We start from the raw sequence: 21,260 nt of genomic DNA, 5'->3' as shown, positions 1-21,260 counted from the left end.
AAGGAATAGCAGCTTATATAGATTGGTTTAGGAAAAAAATGTGAAATTGAATGATAGCAGAAACTTCAAGAGATTAGCAGAGGTGAGAAAAGGAAAAAGCAAGAGATACGTACTTAATATAAATGAGAGAAAGAGGGTAAGGAGAAAATTTTGTGCAGAGATTTAATGATCAGTAGAGTACTTAATGAAAGTGGGACAAAATCTTTTTTTTTTTTTACTGAGGCAAAAATAATAATATTAGTGATAATGTCAAGATGCAAAAAGATAAGGTGAAATAATTGATCATTTAGGATGGGACTAATAGCCCAAGAGGTAAGAAGTCATGTATGAGGGAGGATGTGAAGGAAATATTGGAAGAAGTAAAAGGGAAGAGCAAGAGGGTGAAGATTGTATGCCTCTTGCCATGTGATGAGGCAAACTTAAAAGGAAGATATTGATAGCAAATTAACCAATGTGCCGATTATGCAGAAGAAATTATGTAGAACTGTGAACCTATAGTCAGAATTTAAAGGAAGGAAAGATTGGTATAATTCTAATGGACTGCACTTAAAAGGATTCAAAGTTAGGTGTCTAGAGAGAGCGCTTTGTTCACTGAGAGAGTGAAAGTGCAAAGTTAGGAAATCGTGGGCAATTAGGGTGGATTCAAGCACTCATGAAATGAGAGAGTGAGTGTGAGAATGACCAAAAAATATAGGTTGAGTCTTTCAAGCAACAATACTCAATGCAGCAGTGAATTCAAGATGTAAATGTAGTTGGGGTTCTAAGGGTATGCTACAGTTTCTATGTACTAATACTAGAAGTATCAGGAAGCATTTGAGGCAAGTAAGTGTGAGAATGACCAAGTGCAGAATTTGGTTTCTCAAGCAAAAAAAAAAAATTGAATAGGATATTCAGTTAAGAAAATTATTATCAAGAACAACTATTCGACATTCACACAGTATCTATCATACCTCGCCTTGAACTCATTCACAGTCATAGCACCCACAACAGACTCTTATTCCACTCATTCACCACTCTCCAAGTAAAACCCTAGCTCTAACACCCCTGTTAACCACAATTTTACCCAGCTTCCATATATGGCCCCTAGTCCTCCCACCACCAGCCCTATTCTCAAAAATATCTTCTGGATTAATCCTATAGAAACCCTTCAGTAATTTGAATGTCTCAATCATATCACCCCTTTTCCGCCTATCAACCAATTTCTGCAACCCACAAATCTTCAACCTGTTCTCATAAGGCTCATTCCACAGACTTGCTATCATCTTGGTCACATGTCTGGATCCTCTCCACCTCTTCCCCATCAAGAAGAAACCCTGGCACCCATACCTGGGCACAGTAGTCTAGATGGGGTCTCTTATCAAGGCTCAATATAGAGGAACAATAACTTCTTTGTCTCTGCTTGTTAAAGTATTTTTCAGCAACCAAGTGATTTGATGAGCTGATTTAGCCACTTTTGCAATGTGCTCCCTAAACTTCAACTCCCTACCCACCAACACTCCCAAATCCCTGGCCTCATCAATCTCCTGGAGTACGGTTCCACAAATGTAATATACTGCTGCTAATCTTTTCACTCCAAAATGCATAACCTTACACTTTGCCACATCAAATTGACATCCATTTTCCCTAGCCCAGTCCTCCAAACTATCCAAATCATCCTGCAAAATTTTGACATCCTGTGCACTCACAATTGCTCTACCCAAGTTTGCATCATCAGCAAACAAGTGAACACTTCCTCTCAGATCCTTTCCTATATCGTTAATGAACAAATTGAAAAGTAGTGGTCCAAGAACAGAACCCTGCAGCACACCACTAGTCACAAGCCGTCTTTTGGACTCCACTCCTGAATAAATCACTCTCTGGTATCTCTCCATCAACCACCCTCCTATCCATCTCACCAACCATATATCCATCCCCATCTGCTCCAGTTTACTGATTAGAGTTCCATGTGGTATCCTGTCAAAGGCCTTGGCAAGGTCCAGTAGAATCACTGTAAACCCATTACCCTTATCCAGTTCAGCCATCAGTGTGTTATAAAATGTGAGCAAGTTACTGAGGCATGATCTACCCTTCACAAAACCATGTTTTCCCCCATACAGTATCCCATTTTCATCTATCCAATCCTATATTCTTCTCTTGACTAATTTCTACAAGACCTTTACAACGATTCCTGATATGCTAATCGGTCGGAAATTTACAACAGCAGTCTTGGAACCTCCTTTATGCAGTGGAACAATTTTCCCCTCTTTCCACCCCCTCGGCACTAACCCAGACCCAAGACTCAAATTAAACAAAATGGTCAAGGGTACTGACAATTCTTTAGCCGCTCCACATACGACATGAGCTGGTATACCATCCAATCCCACAGATGTATCGACGTTGAGGTTTTGCAATAGACTACTCACCTCCACTTCATTTACCACAATTCCCTTATAATCTATTGGTTCATTCATTTCTGCAATGTCGCTACCTGGAAGATATATTCTTGCAAAGTGCTTGCTCAGTAATTCAACTATATCAACTGATTCAGTTACCTCCCTACCATCGGCATTCTTTAAAATCATTCTGCCATACACATTTTTTTCTTTACTTGCAAGATATTGAAAAAACTGTTTAAGATTCTCTTTAGCCTGCATGGCCAATGTTCTTTCGTAATCCTTTTTTGCTTTTCTTACCACACTCATTACCCTTCTGTCCTGCGCTTTATACTTTATACTAACCTAACCTAACCTAACCTGTTGGTCACCTTTCTCCTTAAATTCCCTCCATAGTTGCTTTTTTTTTTTTTTTTTTGCAGCTCAAGCATAATGGTGTTATTCATCCATTTAACCCCTACTTGATTTATTATTCGGACTCTAGGTATACAGTCAGCCATTGCTTCATGCAAACACTTCTTAACCGCTTCCCATGCACTATCAACTTCTAGCCCTTGCTGTTGTACATGCCATGGCACTGAACCAATCAATCTCCTAAGCTTGTCATACTTACCAGCCTGATAATGGTGATTGGGGGTTCTAAACAGATGCTGCATTTTCTGCATACTAATGACAGAAGTATTAGGAACAAAAGATAGGAGCTTTTGACATTGGTTAATGCAACCTTGCCAAAAGTTTTAGGCACTAGTGCTGCTTGGCTAACAGCAGGTGATGTAGTTACAGGGATAGAATGTGAAGGTATTTCAGGGAGGATAGAGAAGATGGGGGTACTGTTGATGATAGTAGATGAATTGCAGCCAAAAAGAGTAGGAGATAAACAGGTGGATAGACAGTTCTTTTGATGCAATCTGATGTGCAATTGAGGTCAGAAGGAAAAAAATATATATACAGTTGTTGCTGCTATAGGCTGTGGTACAATTGATGATGATGTTGAAGACATTCATCAGCAAATTAATACGAATGTAGGTTGAGTAATTTTTATGGGAGACATCAACTGTAGACAGATTGGAAGAAGGAAAGATAAGATGGCTGAAATAAATATGGAATTTATACACCTGCTGAATCATAATTACTTTAGATAGCATATGATAGAGGTGATTCATGGTTTGAGAGTGTAGTAATTGATCATAAAATCAGAAGATTTGTGCAGAACAAGGTGGACTGCATTGCCTCTGACTGGGGAGAGTGATCATGCGTCTTGACTCTAATGGTTGCAAAACATGGAATTTTCAGCCAGGAATGGATCATTTGGAGCATTTGGTAGTACAAAGTACATAGTTACGACAAGCTTAGGAAGAAGTTTGAAATATTTTGATTGATTGATTGATGGTTTATTGGTGCAAGGACAGCAAAGGTCATACTGCACCATATCAAAGCTTGAAGCATATCATAAATATAACATATCATAAATATCTGCAAAGGAAGGATGTTAATGATGCATGGGTGATACACAAGGAGTATCTGGATGAATCAATATTATTATTATTAACATCAGACTTCCATGGAGTCAGAGACTCATAGTGGGAATAAGACTCCATTGTGTCAATGACTAATCTAGTCAGTCCCTTTTTCTCATACACACTTTTTTATGGAAAGACACTAGCTCTGCGTGCTAAAGACCAACTCACAAGAATTCTATTAATATGCTGCAAGTAAGAGAAAGAATGAATATGAAAGAATAACTCTTCTAAATGCAGATGGTGTGAGGGTAACAGATGCAGAAGAGGTTATTCAACTAATGAGTTCTCATTTTCTTAAAGCTATCAACCTGGTGTATGCAACATTGAGCTCACTGCTACCTCTTCACTGGATGAAGAAACTCAGGTGTATGAGGACAAGGTATTAGAGCTGATGCACAAGTTGAATAAGAATTCAGCAATAGGAGATGATGGGATATCAGCCAGTTTGTTAAAGATTGTTCAGCTGAATTGACTATTCCTTTTACCAGGCTGTTTGGTATGAGTTCAGAACAGGGATGATTCTGGAGAAATAGAAACAATGTATGGTAATGCCATTGCACAAGGGTGGTGCAAAGACTGATGTATCCAATTATTGACCAGTTAGTATCTCAGGAGTGGTTGTGAAGATTTTGGAAAAATTTGTAAGGGCTCATATTCAGAAATGAGTTGACAGTGAATCTCTACTTTGCAATGAACAGCATGGGTTTATTAAGAGAAAGTCATGTTTTAGTAACTTGCTTACATTTTATAACGATGTTATGTTACCATTAAAGTAAACAAGGGGAATGAATACACCATGATACTTTTGGATTTTGCTAGGGCTTTTGACAGAATACAACATGGAACAATGTTGCATAAATTGGAGAACATGGGATTGAATTATAAACTGTTGGCATGTATAAGAGGATGGCTAACTGATAGATATCAAAAAGTGGTATCCAGGGATGAGGGTCTACATGATTTAAGGTAACCAGTGATGTACCACAAGAATCAGTGCTTGATCCACTGTTATTCAATCTGTACATTAATGATATTCGGAAGGATTTGACAAGCAACATACAGCTGTTTGCTGATGTTGCAAAGATAGTTAAGCTAATCAGTAATTATTATTATTATTATTATCCAGGCCTCCATGGAGTCAAAGGACTCATTGTGGGAGGTCCTTTCTAAGAAACACAAGACTCATCGAGGGAGGTCCCTCCTAGGAAATACAAAGTCTACCATGCCTCTCCTTAAATGCATTGACTGTTCTCGCTCTCACCACTCCATCAGGAAATACATTCCATGGTTCAACCACCCTCCAGGCAAAGAAATCACTCCTCACCCTCTTGCTCACAGTTTCCTTTCGTAACTTCCAGGGATGGCCCCTTATCATGATTCCTTCCCGCTGTTCAACCAAGCGAAAGAACTCCCCAGTGTCAACCCTGTAACCACCTCTCAACAGTTTAAAAGTATCAATGATATCACCTCTCCTTCTATCCACCACTCTGCAGTCCACACTCCCTCAGCTGATCCTCATAACTATCATTGTACAGTCCTGAAACCATCTTTGTTATCCACCTTTGTACCCTTTCCACAGTTAATTTATCCCCTTCAAATCCTGGGGACCAAATCTGAGAACAATAGTCCAATTGTGGTCTGATCAGGGTCTTATATAACGGAATGATAACTGTTTTATCTCTGCAGGTCAGTGTCCTTCTCATTATTGCAGCAATCCTCTGTGTTACCTTCACCACCTTTGCAATATGTTCCCCAAATTTCAGGTTTCTATCAATCATCAAACCCTGATCCCTTGTCTCTCCTACTTCCCCCATTTTAACTCCTCCCATAGAGTATGCAGCATTCCATTGATGTGTCCCAAACCTCAAGACCTTACAATTTGCTGCATTAAACTGACACCCCCATTCATTTGCCTATCTATCTAGCTTATTCAAATCCTCTTGCAGGGCTACCACTACTAATAACCTTTCCCAGCTTTGCATCATCCGCAAACAGCCAAATATCCACTTGCAATCCACAGACAATGTCATTGATATAAAGGTTAAACAATATAGGTCCCATACTGAGCCCTGTGGAACCCCACTTGTAACCTTCTGCCTCTTTGATATTGCTCCACCATACACAACTCTCTGATACCTATCGGACAGCCAATCTGAATCCAGTTGAATAATCTGACATCCAGACCCATGTGCTGCAACTTGAATATCAGCTTATCATGTAGCACTCTTGTCCTTTGCCAAGGCTAGGAAAATGGCAGTATGTGCCTTTCCCTCATCTAATGCTCTTGTAACTTTATCATAAAAGGCTAGCATATTGCTAAAAGAAGAGCGCCCCTTGACAAATCTATGTCGACTCTCACAGATAACATTACCTTCATCTGCCCAATGCTGTATACGGTCCTTCACTGCTTTCTGCAAGTTCTTACTAATTACTGATGGCAAAAACTGACCTATAATTAGACACTTTCAGTCTGCTACTGCCCTTATGCAATGGCACTATCTTTCCTTCCTTCAATTCCATGGGCACCTTTCCCACAACCAGACTTTCATTGAAAAGCCAGGGCAAGAGCACTGTCAGTTCCTTAGCACATTCTCTCAAAACTCATGGTGAAATATCATCCGGTCCCACAGCTTTACTAACATCCAGAGTACTCAGTATGTGGAACACACTCTCCTCCTGCACCTCTAAACCTTGAACCTGCTCTATCCCCCTAGTATTCAAATTGACTCCTCCAGGATGAAATACTCCAATAAAGTGTTCATTGAACAATTCCATTATGTCCTCTACATCAGTCACTCTATTCCCATTTTTATCCCACAATATCATTCTTCCACAGTCATTTCTCCACCTACTGGCCACATAACTAAAAAATTTCCTAGGATTTTCCTTGAATCTAAGGGCCAATCTTTTCTCATATTCCAGTTTTGCCTTCCTTACCATACTAGTCACTCTTCTGGCCTGTGTCTTATATTTTTCATGCATCTTCTTTTCACCTGTCTCCTTATATCTCTTCCATAGCCTCTTTTTCTCATGTAGCTCCTGTTTAATATTGTTTGTCATCCACTTTACTCCAAATTGTGTCCTCTTCTTCACTCGTGGAATACAGCTTACCATTGCTGCTAACAAATATTCCTTCACAATTTCCCAAGCACTAATGATATCCCGGCCTTCCAATTCCTCCCTCCATGAAACTTCCCCAAGTTGACGCCTATGACTATTATAATCATCTGCTTTATAATACATTCCCATCTCTTTGATACTTCTGCATGTCTATTGATTTTCCAAGTCAAAACCATATGGTCACTCTCTCCAACTGGTGGGAGAGATGTCATTTCAGTTATTATCAACTCTTCTGATGCTATAACCAAATCCAAAACTCTTAAACCTCTTGTTCCCTCTATTACTTTTTACCTAAGACATTTATCCCTCAAGAATTCTAGAAATTCCATTCCTTTATTGCTACATGCATCTTCCTTCCCCCAATCTGTACTGCTGTAGTTAAAATGTCCCAAAACAATCGTTCTTCTTACACTTGCCACGCTCAACTGTCTCAACATCTCCTGGTCCCCACCTTCTGTGCTCCTTGGTCTGTAGCAACACCCCACTAAATATCCTGTCTTGCCCACCTCCACCTCACACCATGTGCTTTCAAAATCATTAGTCACTGCCTTCCAAACTCTCCACTCTTAGAGGACATAGGTCCTCACTTATCATAAGCAGTACTCCACCATGTAAAGTCCAAATGTAAAGTCATTCACTGTGGCATGAGTAAATATCCAGTGTCGTATTATATTGGTGGGATTATGCTAGAAGAAACTGATAAGGCTAGGGATCTTGGAGTGTTAGTAGATAGGTAGTTGAAATTCATGGGCAATGTAGCAAAGACTGCAAATACACCTCAAAAGATAATTGCAATGCTGAAATGAACATTGACATGTAAAAATAAGGATGTCATTTTTCCTCTTTACAAAGCCTTGATAAGACCTCCCTTGGACTATTATATGCTGGTCTGGTCTATTGGTTTCCGTTATGATTCTGATATAGTGGATAGAGTGTAAAGGAGAATGTTAAAAATGATATCAGAATTGTGAAACACTGATTATGAAGACAGATTGAGAATTTGTAAATTACATATGCTAGCAAACAGGAGAAAGAGGGGGTGATATGATTGAGACTTAAAACTTTTGAAAGAATCATACAGGATTTCAGTTGATGAATTTTTCAATTTACGGAGGGTAGGGAAAAGACAAGCAGGCATCCTAGGAAGCTGAGAATGAATGCCACTAAGAAGGGGGATGAGGGCTAGATTTTTCTCAAATAGGGTGGTACATGATTGGAATTGATTGCCATTGGATGCTGTGAGTGCAAGTAGTGTGAATGAATTCAAGAATAAGTATGATCGCTAGTGCATGTAGCATGTGGCCTCCTTTGATGAATTCCTGGAGGTCTGTCTTAATAATAATAAAAACTGCCTCAGGCAATATGTAACAGAGCACGCACGAGGATTGAGGATCTTTGATTTGATCATCTCATTAGAGGATGTAATTATAAATGAGGTGTCAAATCACCCTCTAATGAAGTGACCATGAAGTGATTACCTGGTGGTTGCCAGCAGTGTGAAGACGTCTGTGAGGAAAGGGTATATATGGAACTACAAGGGTGGTGATTATGAGAAGCTCAGGAGACAACTTGCAGATGTTGCCTGGAATGAGGAGTTAGCTGGAAAAAGATCAATGCAGCTTGGGGAATATTCAAGAACTGTCTAGTAGAAACAATGTTTATATGTATTCCAAGGGTAAGAAGGTTAAATAAGGTAGGTGTGAAATGGATGAATGCAGAATTAAAGATGCTATATAGAGGAAGAGGGCATTATGGAGGCAGCATAAGAGGAGTGTTAATGATCAATTCCATGAGGATTACAAAGAACAGGTGCAAAAGTGAAGTATCAGCAGTTAGCTAAAGAAGCCATAAAGAATCCTAGGGAGTTCTTTTGATTTCTAGCCACCAAGAAAAAAAAAAAAAGAATGATTACATAAGGATGACATCAAATGGAAAAAATGGTATAAGAACAGGTGCTGTAGAGGACATAGCTGAGATACTTAATGAGCCGTTCATAAATGTCACTCATTCTTGTGAATGTGACGTCATGGAAAGTTTGAGAGCAGTTGATGATGATGATTAGGATGAGAGATTGACTGTAAATGATCATGAGGTATATGGGGAATTGAGCTAACTTGATGTTAACACCCCTACCAGCCAAGGTGGATAAATAGTGAGACCGAATTGCACTTCTTATCTGTATTATTCAGTAGGTGTAACAGAATCATATTTAGATTTAGCTGGATGTCTATAGACGTCCTGGCCAGTTGGGGGGTTAAAGGCTACAAACCTGACAACCCCATGGCACATGAAAGAATGTGCCATGGGATTGTCATCTGTCTTCACATATTTGTTTAATATGAATCTTGCAGTGGGTTGAGTTCCAAAGGAGTGGAAGGAGGACAAGATTGTGCCATTCCATAAAGTAGGTGATAGAACTCAAGCATCAAATTATAAGTGTATCTGTGTGTCAGATGTTGTGGTTAAAGTGTTAGAGAGACTGGTGAGAACCAGGATCCAGAATTGGATTGACAATCATGGTGTTATCCTTGATGGACAGCATGGATTTGCTAAAGGGAAATCATGCTTTAGTAATCTACTTATTACTGTGTATCCCTCTCCTCTGTCCAATGGCTCCCATCACAATAAAGTGACAGGTTCATTGGACAGAGGAGAGGGATAGTAATATACATAGAAAGGCTTTTGATAGATTGCCACATGATAAGTTGATAGTCAAACTAGACAGATTGATATGTAGATATTAGATTACTTCATTGGATTGGAGTCTGGTTATCTGAAGGTATCAGCAAGTAGTGTATGGGGGTGCAATATCCAGAAGAGGACAGTCACTGTGTGCCTCAAGGGGATCTGTTTTAGGGCCATTGCTGTTTAACCTATATGTTAATGATATTGGCAAGGATTTGGATGGGGATATTCAGTTATTTGGAGATGATGCAAAGTTGGGATGAACTGAAAAGTAGAACAGACATTGTGGCCTTACAAGAAGACTTGAATAAATTGAATGAATGTGCATGGTACTGGGATACCAGTCAGTGTTGCAAAATGTAAGGTTTTGAAATTTGGGAAAAAAAGATGGGATGTAGAATTTATGTTTCATGGGCATATATTGTTGAGGAGGAGGAAATAAGAGATCTTGGGATGATGGTGGATAATGATCTAAAATGTAGAGGACACATTGACAAAACTATGAGGACAACACAACGAATATTCTGGGAATGATGCAGAGGATACTTACTTGTAGAAATAACGAGATTCTTGTTCCATTGTGTAAGGCTCTGTATAAGCTGCACATCGACTACTGTGCACAGATTTGGTCACCTGGTTTTCAAAAGGATGAAGAAATGTCAGAAATGGTCCAGAAGCTACTGACTAAGGTAGTTTCTGATCTCTTGAATGTTGAATATGAGGAAAGGTTGAAAAGATGCAATCTACAGAGTCTAGTGGATAGGAGCGAGAGGGGTGATATGATAGAGACGTACAAATTGGTAAGGGGGTGTTATAGAATCAATGTTGAAGTTCTCCCCTGATCTCTCACATAAAATAGTGAGAGATCAGGGGAGAACCATAGGTCATCCTTTGAAACTGTATAAGTAGTTGTCATTCACAACTTTGCATGTTTTTTTCATGCAGAGTTGTGAATGCCTTGCCTGAGAGTGTGGTGTCTGCAGAGAATTTGAATGTGTTTAAGGCACATGATGATCTGTGTGTATGACAGTGGGACCTCCTAGATGAGTCTCTGACTCCATGGTGTCTTATGGTAATAATAATAATAATGTCTTATTATAAGGCCACAAAATGTGTTCTACTCCTGATAATTCATGCCAACTCTGCATCATTTGCAAATAACTGAATATCCACATTCAAATCTTCCCCAATAAAATTAAAATTAAACAGCCATGGCCCTAAAACATGCCTATTAGATTCACCACTGGTGACTTTCCTCTTCAGGTGTATTGCTCCCTGCATACACAACTTGCTGATATTGACCAAATAGCCAATTCCAATCTAATGCACTAGTCTATTATCCCATCCCATCCCATCTGCTCTAGTTTGGTTATCAACTTATCATGAGAAAGCTATCAAAAGCCTTTGTAAAATTTAGGTATACTACTATGTACCAATCTCCCTTGTCTATATTAATATCAGTGATATTAATACTAATATCACTGTCCCTTTATGATTATTATTACATGATACCTTCAAGGAGTTCAAAGACTCATTGAGGGAGGACACCTACTCTACTACTCTCCATCTCCATCACTCAATCCAACTACAGCAAACTGCAACTGCCATCATCTACACCAACGCCATCTACTGCTCACCACCATCACTAGTGTTTTCACAGACAATCACAAACATCCATGCCCACGGAGGGATGTTTCAAACTCGCAGCCTTTTGGATGGAGAGTGGATATACTAACCACTCTGCCAACCATTACTAAAACATAACCTCCCTTTAGAAAATCTGTGCTGTCCATCAAAGGTAATACCACTGATGTCAATTCAAGTTCTGGTTCCTAGTTCTCACAAGCCTCTCCAACACTTTAGCCACAACATCTGATAGACACATTGGCCTAATTTGATGCTTGGTACCTCATAAAGCAGTACAGTGTTGCTTTCCTTTCACTCTTGTGGAACTTCACCCAGTGTCATACTCATATTAAAGAAATATGTCAAGACAGCTGTCAACTCCATTGCACATTCCTTCAAAATACATGGTGTTATACTTGTATTATCAAGAATACTAATATTATCAAATTTTACAGCCTTATTAACATCAAATTTGCTCAATTCCCCATATAGCTCTTTCTTGCTTAGAGTCAGTCTCTTCTCCTCATCATCCTCTGCTCTCAAACTCTCCATAATGTGACATTCATGAGGATGAAGACCTTTATGAACTGCTCATGAAATATCTCACTTATATCCTCCTCAGCAGTTATCCTTACTTAACTATTTTCATCAATCACTCTCATCCAACCATAATTTTTATCTTTAACACTGGTTTTGTCTTTAATGCAAAAGAACGCTACTTTTTCTTCTTTTTTTTTTTTTTTTTTTGGCTTCATTAGCTAACTTCTGCCCATCCTGAAATTTTGCTGCTCTTATCAATTGAGTCACCATTCTTGTTTGTTTTTTGTATTTCTAATGGAAACGATTATTATTACCACTCATCTTATGTTGCCTCCATAATGCCTTTTCCCCTCTGTATTGCATGCTTAATCTCGTCATTCATCCATTTTGTGGAACTTCATCCAGTGTTATACTCATATTAAAGAAATAAAGAAATATGTCAAGACAGCTGTCAACTCCATTGCACATTCCTTCAAAATACATGGTGTTATACTTGTATTATCAAGAATACTAATATTATCAAATTTCACAGCCTTATTAACATCAAATTTGCTCAATTCCCCATATAGCTCTTTCTGGCTTAGAGTCAGTCTCTTCTCCTCATCATCCTCTGCTCTCAAACTCTCCATAATGCACATTCTGCCTTAGTTATCCTTCTGACCCTTGGAAGACACTTATACATTGCTTTTTCTAGATACTTCTTGAATATTACCCAAGCAGCATTGATCTGCTTTCCACTCAACTCCTCATTCCATGCTGCAGCTGTAAGCCAGAGCTTCTCCTAATTACCACCCTTTTAGTTCCACATATTCCTTTCCTTGACATGACTGGCAATCACCCATGTAATCACTTCATGGTCACTCTTACTGACTAGGGGTAGATTTGACACCTCATTAAAATCGTCTGATGAGATGATCACATTCAAGACCCTCGTTCCTCTCATGCCGTCTCTTACATACTGCCCGAGTTAGCTATCCCTCAAAAACCCAAGAAACTCATTTGCTTTACTTCCTGTTGCTGTTTTGTCATTCAAGTCTATATTGCATAATTAAAATCACCAATAAGGATCAATCTTTTCCTATTTGCTTGGCTAATTTGCTTATACATTTCATGGCCACTACCATCCACATTACCAGGTTTATAGCAACATCCGACTGAGTGTTTCATTGTATTCATTCTGTATCAGACTATATGCTCAAGATCAGGAGACATAATGAGATTGAAGTTAGGTGTATGGGTAGTATCATTAAGCCACAGCTACAAAAGAGAAAATGTTATGGATCATATATACGAGGGTGGTCTGAAATGTTCTCGGCCTAACAATGTAAAAACAAATTTATACTTTCAAAATTATTTTTATTTTTCAACATAATCTCCTTTAAGACTAATACATTTATTCCAGCGATGCTCCAGTGCCATTATGCCGTCCCTGTAGTGGTTCTCAGTAAGATCTGCAAAATACCCCTCTACAGCTGCAATCACCTCTTCATTCGAAGAAAAACACTGACCAGCAAGGAAGAGTTTTAGGTTTGGGAAGAGATAGAAGTCAGAGAGAGCCATATCTGGGGAATAGGGTGGATGTTCCAACAATTCATAGTACAGCTCCCTTAATTTTCCCATTGCCAAAGCATCTTTGGGAGCAGGTGCATCATCCTGATGAAAGATGATTTTTTTCTTCTGCAAACCAAGTCTTTTCTCATGAATTTTTTCGTCTAGTTAAAAGATCAGAATAATATTCCCAGGTTATTTTTTATCCTTTTCAAGATAATTAATAAACAAAATGCCTTTAGCATCCCAAAACACTGATGTCCATGACTTTTCCTGCTGATGGAACCAACTTTGTCTTCTTTGGCACTGAACAACTGGCTTCTGTCCACTGTTTTGACTGCTGTTTAGATTCTGGTGTGTAATGGTAAATCCAAATCTCATCCATAGCAATAAATCGACACACAAATCAGTTTTATTCTTGTTAAAATGCTCCAAGCATTGTTCAGAGATTTTCATGCGAGTGCATTTTTGATCTGCTGCGAGCAAGCACGGAACTACTCTTGTGCAAAGCTTTTTCATTTGTGATTCTTCATGCAAAATGTATCCTACATGTTCTTTTGAAATGCCTATAGTCTCAGAAATTTCATGCACTTTGACTCGCCGGTCATCCAATACCATATCGTGCACTTGATCAATGATTACTGGTGTTGTTACCACTTTTTGAACGTCCTTCGCATGGATCATCTTCAAGGCTGGTATGGCCACGTTTAAACTCAGCAGCCCATTTCGTAATTGTTGAAAATAAAGGGAAAGAGTGCCCATAAACTTTTATGAGCTTCGAATGAATTTCTTTTATTGTTAAACCTTCTTTTACAAAGAATTTTATAACTGCATGATACTCAGTTTTATCCATTTCAAGGGATACAGACAAAACTTTTGCTTCAGATAGATGTATAGAACAAACTACTTGATAGAATGACTTGCAGTTTCATATGGATGCTTATGACAGATGTAGCAACTTAGAAAAAAAAAATCTTGCCGATAGTGTTGCCATCTATGGTGAACTTTTCAGACCACCCTTATAAAAAGAAAAGTTTCCAGCAAGGTCATGAACAGTACAAAGATTATGCAAGAAAAGTGGCCAGTGGTAAGGAAGGAAAAATTAGCAGGAACACCAAAGAAAATCCCAAGGAGTTGTTTTGTTATGTGGCAAGTAAGAGAGGAATTACTATCTAAGAATAATTTTGACAATTGCTGATGGTATTGAGGTTATAAAAGCAGATAAAATAGTTGAGTTTTTGAGTGGCCACTTTGCAAAGGTGTATCATCCAATTGAGGCTACTACTGTGATGACAGATGTTACAGGGACTGATGTGAGAACAGAGATTGATGAATTGGAAGTACTTAGGATATTGCAGAATGTCAATGCAAATACACCATGGGATTAGATATAATATCAACTTGCATTTTATGGGAATGTGCAAATGAACTGGGAATGCGTCTCATAGGTTTTTTTTAATTAAGTCTCAGCTGCAGCAAAGTCCTAATGAAGTGGAAGGAGAACGAAATAATTGCTTACATAAAGGAGGCTATAACATTATAGATCAATTATAGCAAATTATAGACCAATCAGTATCTTAGGAGTGGTGGTAAAGTTATTGGACAAAGTTGTTCAAAGAGAGGATTGAGAAATTGGTGGATAATAGTATGATATTCTATGAATGCAGCATGGCTTTGTGAAGGTTCATTCATGGCTTAGTAGTTTAATAACCTTTTATAATAGAGTGACAACTAAGTTAAATAAAGGAAATCGCTGCATTATGATACTTCTCGATTTTGCAAAAGCATTTGACAGAATGCAACATGAAACTCTGTTGAAATTAGAATGAATGGGGGATGGATATGAAACTAGTGATATGAGGGTCACTAATGGACAGATACCTAAAAGTAGCATATATGATATAGAAAATATTCAGTTGTTTGCTGATAATGCAAAATTGGGTAGGGTAATATTTAATCATGATGATGTCAAGATCTTGCATGATGATTTTAATAGGCTGACAGTTATTCGTTTTGAGACAACAAGCTGTTACTACATTGATGAAGCTGTTACTCCAGGAAATTGATGAACTATTGATTTGAGGGGAGCGGGGTAGTAGATAGAGATTTGAAGTTTCAGGAGCATGTTGCTAAGGTTGCCAAGGTAGCTCATAGGATTATTTGATTATTGAAGAATACACTAACAAGCAGATATAAGGACATTATCATTACTCTTTATAAGATTCTTGAGATGTTGACATCTGGATTACTTGTACTCTGGTCAGCTGGATTTCTTGGCATTGATGAAGTAGTGGAGAGGATCCAGAGGAAAGTGATCAAAAAGTGAGTGGCCTGTGAAATGCTCCCTATGAGGATAAATTTAGAGTTTGTGGGATGCAAAAATTGGTTGATGGGGAAAAAAGAGGTGATATGACAGAAACATTTAAGTTACTTAAAGGGATTTGTATAGTTGATGTAGAGGAGATATTTCAATATTGGTTAGAGGGGTAGAATGTGTGGTCTTCCTTGGTAGTTTGGTAATAGTGGTTAGAAAGGGTGTGTGAGGAGTAGAATTTTTGCTTGGAAGGTGATGAATTAATGGATGAATGAAATGGGTTGGCAGAGTTAGTTGAGTGCTTTGTCTGTTAATGGGTTATAATCAGTGGTGAGCTATGGAAATTTTAACAAAGGGCTCGCATCGTTGAGCAAAAAAAAAGCCGTATTTCACACAAAAACATTTATTAATACTGCTTACTCCTTAATCAAAAAGTGTGAGGGGTCAATCAACCTGTAAAGCTATCATTTTTAAACAAATATTCATGATCTAAACATGAAATATTTGCACATAATCATCTGTGTTAATTTATCTTACATAAGAAAAACATTCAAAATTTAATAAGAATAAAATTTTTTATTCTTATAAAAGATTTTATTCTTTTATAAGAATAAGATAATCGCACATATGCAGTAGTCCACATTTCTTATAAACAAAATCAATTTGTTTTGTTTGCGCTAGAAGTTTTTATGACAAACAATCTATAAATAATAAATAAATATTATTTAAACACAATAATATTGAAGTACTATAATAAATTTAGTTTAATCCTTTATCCCAGTGAGAGCAAACAAAGTTTGCGCCTGAAAATATCTTCAGGACTGAATATAGTGTTGTACTATCTTACCTGGGTAAGTAGTACAACACCAGGCAACTCATAGCAAAGGTGGAGCAAGCTACCAAAATAAACTTTCAACTTCAATATTCATCATCATCATACGTATCAAGGATTTAGGCCTAGTATGGCCTGTTCCGGCCTTAGACGTCATCGTTGAATCGTTTAAGAGGATGTCCTGGTTTTCTTTTTCCTAATGGCTTGTACTTTAAGGCTTGTTTTGGTAATCTTTCTGTTTTCATTCTTTGAACGTGTTCCATCCATCTATGTTTATATTTCTTAATTTTTTCAATTACTGGTTCTTGGTTTAATTCTTTCATAATATCTTCGTTTCTTTTGTGATCAAATAGGGTATACTTTGCAGTTTTTCTCATAAACTTCATTTCTGCTGTTGTTAATCTTTGTTTGTCTTTTTGTTTTATTGTCCAGATTTCGCTTCCATACATTAAGACCGGTAGGGCTAATGTATTGTATACTTTTAGCCTGGTTTGTTTTTGAACTAGGTTTGGTTTAAATATAGAGTTAATTGCACCTGTTGTATTTTTAAATATTTTGCAATTTTTACGTTTATATCTTTTTCATTTTCATATGTGATCATACATCCTAGGTAGTTAAATGAATTCACCTGTTCTAAGATCTTGTTATCTATTACTATTTTAGTTCTTGCTGGATCTTGTCCTTTAAAGGCCATAGTTTTTGATTTTTCCGTTGATATTATCATACCATAATCTTTGGATATCTCATTTAGATTTAAAATAGCTTTCTGTAAGTTATCTTCAGAATTTGTAATTATTATTTGGTCGTCTGCAAAGAGGAGAGTGTTTAAGTTAACTGTAGGTGAAAGTTTAATTCCTTGATGTAAATTTTTACTCCATTTTATTATTATTTCATTTAAGTAGATATTAAAAAGAGTTGCTGAGAGGGGACATCCCTGTCGGACCCCTTGGTTTATCTCTCTTGTATATGATAGCTCATGATTTAATCTTATTTGTATTTGATTATTTTCATATATACGTGTGACAGCTTTTAGGATATTATTTGGTATTTGTCTTTCTTTTAATATGTTAAATAATATGTTTCTTTTAACTTTGTCAGATGCTTTTTCAAAGTCAATAAATGCAATATGTGTTTCTAAATTATATTCTCTTCTTTTCTCTATTATTAATTTTAGGCAGAAGGCTGGGTCTATACATGATCGTCCTTTTCTAAATCCATTTTGTATCTCTAGAATAAAGTTTTCGGAATATTTCATTAGTTTGTTATTTAAGATTCTGCTGTATATTTTGTAACATGAGTTTAGTATACTGATACCTCTATAGTTTTTAGGGTCATCTCTACTACCTTTCTTAAAGATAGGAATCACAATTGCTTTTTTCCATTCTATTGGGGGGATATCAGTTGAGTAAATTTTATTTAAAAATAATAAGAGTCTTCCTTTGAATCTTGTTCCTGCGTATTTATATAGTTCTGAACCTAGCTTATCTTCTCCAGGTGATTTTCCGTTTCTTGTTTCTTTCAGGCTGATTTCTAATTCTTCTTCAGTTATTTCCTTTTCATTTTCATTAATTATTTGCCAGTTGTCTTTTTTAAAATATTTGTCTGTCCACAGTTCTGTGTAGTAATTTAGAAATTCTTCTAATTTCAATTCAGTGTTTAATTTTATGTTTTCTTTGGTATCTGCATTTAGGTGTTTCAAAATCTTATATACATTGGGTCTTATTTTATATAAATCATGTTCTAAATTAGAAACAAATTTATTCCATGATTCTCTATGTTTTTTTCTGACTTCTCTTTTAGCTATGGCTCTTATTCTTTTATATTCTATTTCATCTTCTAATCTTTTACTGCTTTTTTTACTTTTAATTTTTCAAAAAAAAAAAAAGTTTTTTTTTTTTTTTTTAAAAAAATAAAAAAGTAAACAAAAAGAACAAGGGACTCGCAAATTTGAGAAAAATTTAACAAAGGGCTCGGGCGAGCCTCCGCGAGTCCCTTATTGCTTGCCACTGGTTATAATAGATATTGTGTGGATAGTTTGGGTCTCCCACAATCAGTCTTTGAACACAAGGTGTTCTCATATAATAATAATATATAAATTTATTCTTCCTTCACACTTATTCTATACATTCAAAAACTCATTCCATTCTTTCTACACAGCTTACACCATGAATTGTTTACCATCATAGCCCTTCTTCTTAATTCTATGATATCATATCTATATAATATGCTACCTCTCTCTCTCTCTCTCTCTCTCTGTATTTTACTTTATCAGTCAGTAGCCAAATTGTTTGTTCCGATGTGTACTATCTTTTTTTTGTTTACTTTTTTTTTTTTATTTACTTTTCAATTACATCCATTAAGTATTTGATCTTAGCAAACAGAAAACTTGAAATAGTAACCCAATCATCAATCCCATGATACATAATTGAATCTTCATACTGTCATTCCTTTTATAATTGATTTTACCTCTGGATTATTGTTATGCAGTATATTACGTAATTCAGTGGGTTTTTTTCTCCCCTTTTTGAGAAGGTAATCTTCTTTATATCTTCCCTGCATTTCATTTGTAAGTTGAAAACAAAATTTCATTGTTCATTAAAAGGTGTATTTTTTTTTTTTTTAGATTCTTTCACTTGACTTGGATCCCAACTTGTATAAAATTGGCCACAGTAAGGTTTTTTTGAGAGCAGGAGTTTTAGCTCAGCTTGAAGAGGAAAGGGACATGAAAATATCTGACCTTATAATCCAGTTTCAAGCTTTTTGTAGGGGAATGATATCCCGAAGGTATTGTATGTTTATTTGCTGTTTTATGTTATATTAATTTTTCTACTTCCTCTTTTAATTCTTATTTTTAGAGGGACCTGTGGCATAGTATAATTATTAAAAACAACACGTAAGTCAATAACTTCAATTAATAAATAAGGTAGATATTTTGTACTAAAAATAATAGTACATCTTCAGTGTTACAAACAGATAGGAATAGAATACAAGTAAAGAATATTCAGTGGATCACCTATTAAAATACAATGTTGTCGCAAGCTAGGAAATGAAAGAAATTAATAAATAATTAATATTTAAGATAATTAGTTTTTTAATGATTACATAAAATAAAAGTCTCCCAGATCTTCGAGAGAGAGAGGCAATCCTTTCGATTTAAATTCGGTCGGTGTAAAAAAGCTTCACAACTTTCTTTAAAGAAGCGTTCATATTTGAACCTGCATCTCTGAAGTAGAATAGCTTTATCCCACTGTATATTATGGATGGTGGTAATACTGTGTTGTGCTAGACCAGACTTCTGAGTTTTCTTGTAATCAATATAATATTCATGTTCTTTAATGTATCTACCAGTAAATGTGGGCTGTTGAAAGCTGCTTGTAGATAAGGTACCAGAAGAAGTTCGAGTAAGCAGGATGTCCAAAAATGATAAAGTACCAGAATTTTCCTTTTCCATAGTGAATTGGATACGAGGATGAAGGCTATTTATCTGTTGTAGAAAGCTCATCTTCAGTATGTGACCAAATGGCAAAAACATCATCGACAAAAAGATACCAAAGAGATGGTTGTGGTGAATGGATGAAAACATAGTCTCTTTGAATTGTTTCAAAAAATAGTTAGCCAAAGGTGGAGACAAAGGACTACCCATGGCAGTACCTTCAACTTGTTTGTAGAACTTGTTTTTCCAACTAAAATAACCTAAATGGATAACAAATTTGAAAATTTTTGCGATATCTGGAGTGTAATCTTCATATAATAAATTGACTGTGTCGGCTAATGGGATATTGGTAAACAGAGATACAATGTCAAAACTGACTATAGTTCGCCCACCATTTGTAGATCCCTCCTTGGCATTTTGCCAAGAATAGTCGATTCATGCTAAAGGGGAAAAAGAAATGAAGGATGTATGAATTGGTCGCCAACATGTGAAATCACGTGCTTTCTTGTCTGTCACTGTACTAGTACTAGCTTGATTTTTGTTGTTGCTTTTTTGCATTATTTTTTATTATTAATTTGCATGATGGATCCAGTACAGTCAACAAGTTCTGTTGCTAAACGTTTCAGTAGCTCTTGCAAAAGAATATTGAATAATGTACTGACATTCTGCGAAAAAGAATCGTCAGAAGGCAGTCGCCTTGATCCCCCTTTCTCAAGTCATAAAATATGCAAGTGCAATTGTGGGCATATCGGGGTCGACTGTTAAAAGAATTCGTAGGGAATCAAAAGGTGAAGGTAAGCCAAAATTTAAATCTCCTAAAAAAAAAAAAAATCATCAGAGAAAGAAAACCATCGAAACCGTAGTTTTGAATAATTTTGATGTAGACGTTATAAGAAGAACTATTCACGAATTTTACATGGTCAAGAAAAGAGTGCCAACCGTTCCGAAATTTATTCCTGTGCTTTTAAGGAAAAATTTATTTTCTTTGGAAAAGAGCAACTTTAAGTAAAATACTTCATGAAATCGGATTTTGTTTTAAAAAGTCCCAGAATAAAAGGAAACTTATCATGGAGTGAAGTGACATTGTTTTATCTAGAATGCAATATTTGAGAGCAATAAGACGTTTCAGGGAGGAGAAAAGACCGATTGTGTATCTAGATGAAACTTGGATTGATAGTAATTTAACTTATGGAAAATATTGGCAGTCTAAAGAAGAATGTGGAGTGCTTCAAACTGGAAATGCCTCGCGCTGCATAATAATTTTATGTGT

General features: G+C 36.6%; 1 protein-coding gene across 1 annotated transcript in view; it reads left to right on the top strand.

The window, feature by feature from the left end:
• The window catches only part of LOC150097089 (myosin-14-like), a 1,147,103-nt gene that overhangs the window by 565,871 nt on the left and 559,972 nt on the right, over window positions 1-21,260 (top strand). Inside the window, exon 18 of the mRNA XM_090407039.1 lies at window positions 19,181-19,341. Within this exon, the coding sequence (XP_090263165.1) occupies window positions 19,181-19,341 (161 nt within the window). The remainder of the gene's footprint in view (window positions 1-19,180; window positions 19,342-21,260) is intronic.

This window comes from Typopeltis vanoorti, chromosome 17 (genome assembly GCF_054136105.1).
Source record: "Typopeltis vanoorti isolate ZY-2024b chromosome 17, IOZ_Tvanoo_1.0, whole genome shotgun sequence".
NCBI classification, from domain to species: domain Eukaryota; kingdom Metazoa; phylum Arthropoda; class Arachnida; order Uropygi; family Thelyphonidae; genus Typopeltis; species Typopeltis vanoorti.
Note: the sequence above shows the minus strand (reverse complement) of the source record. Positions and strands in the feature narration are given on the sequence as shown.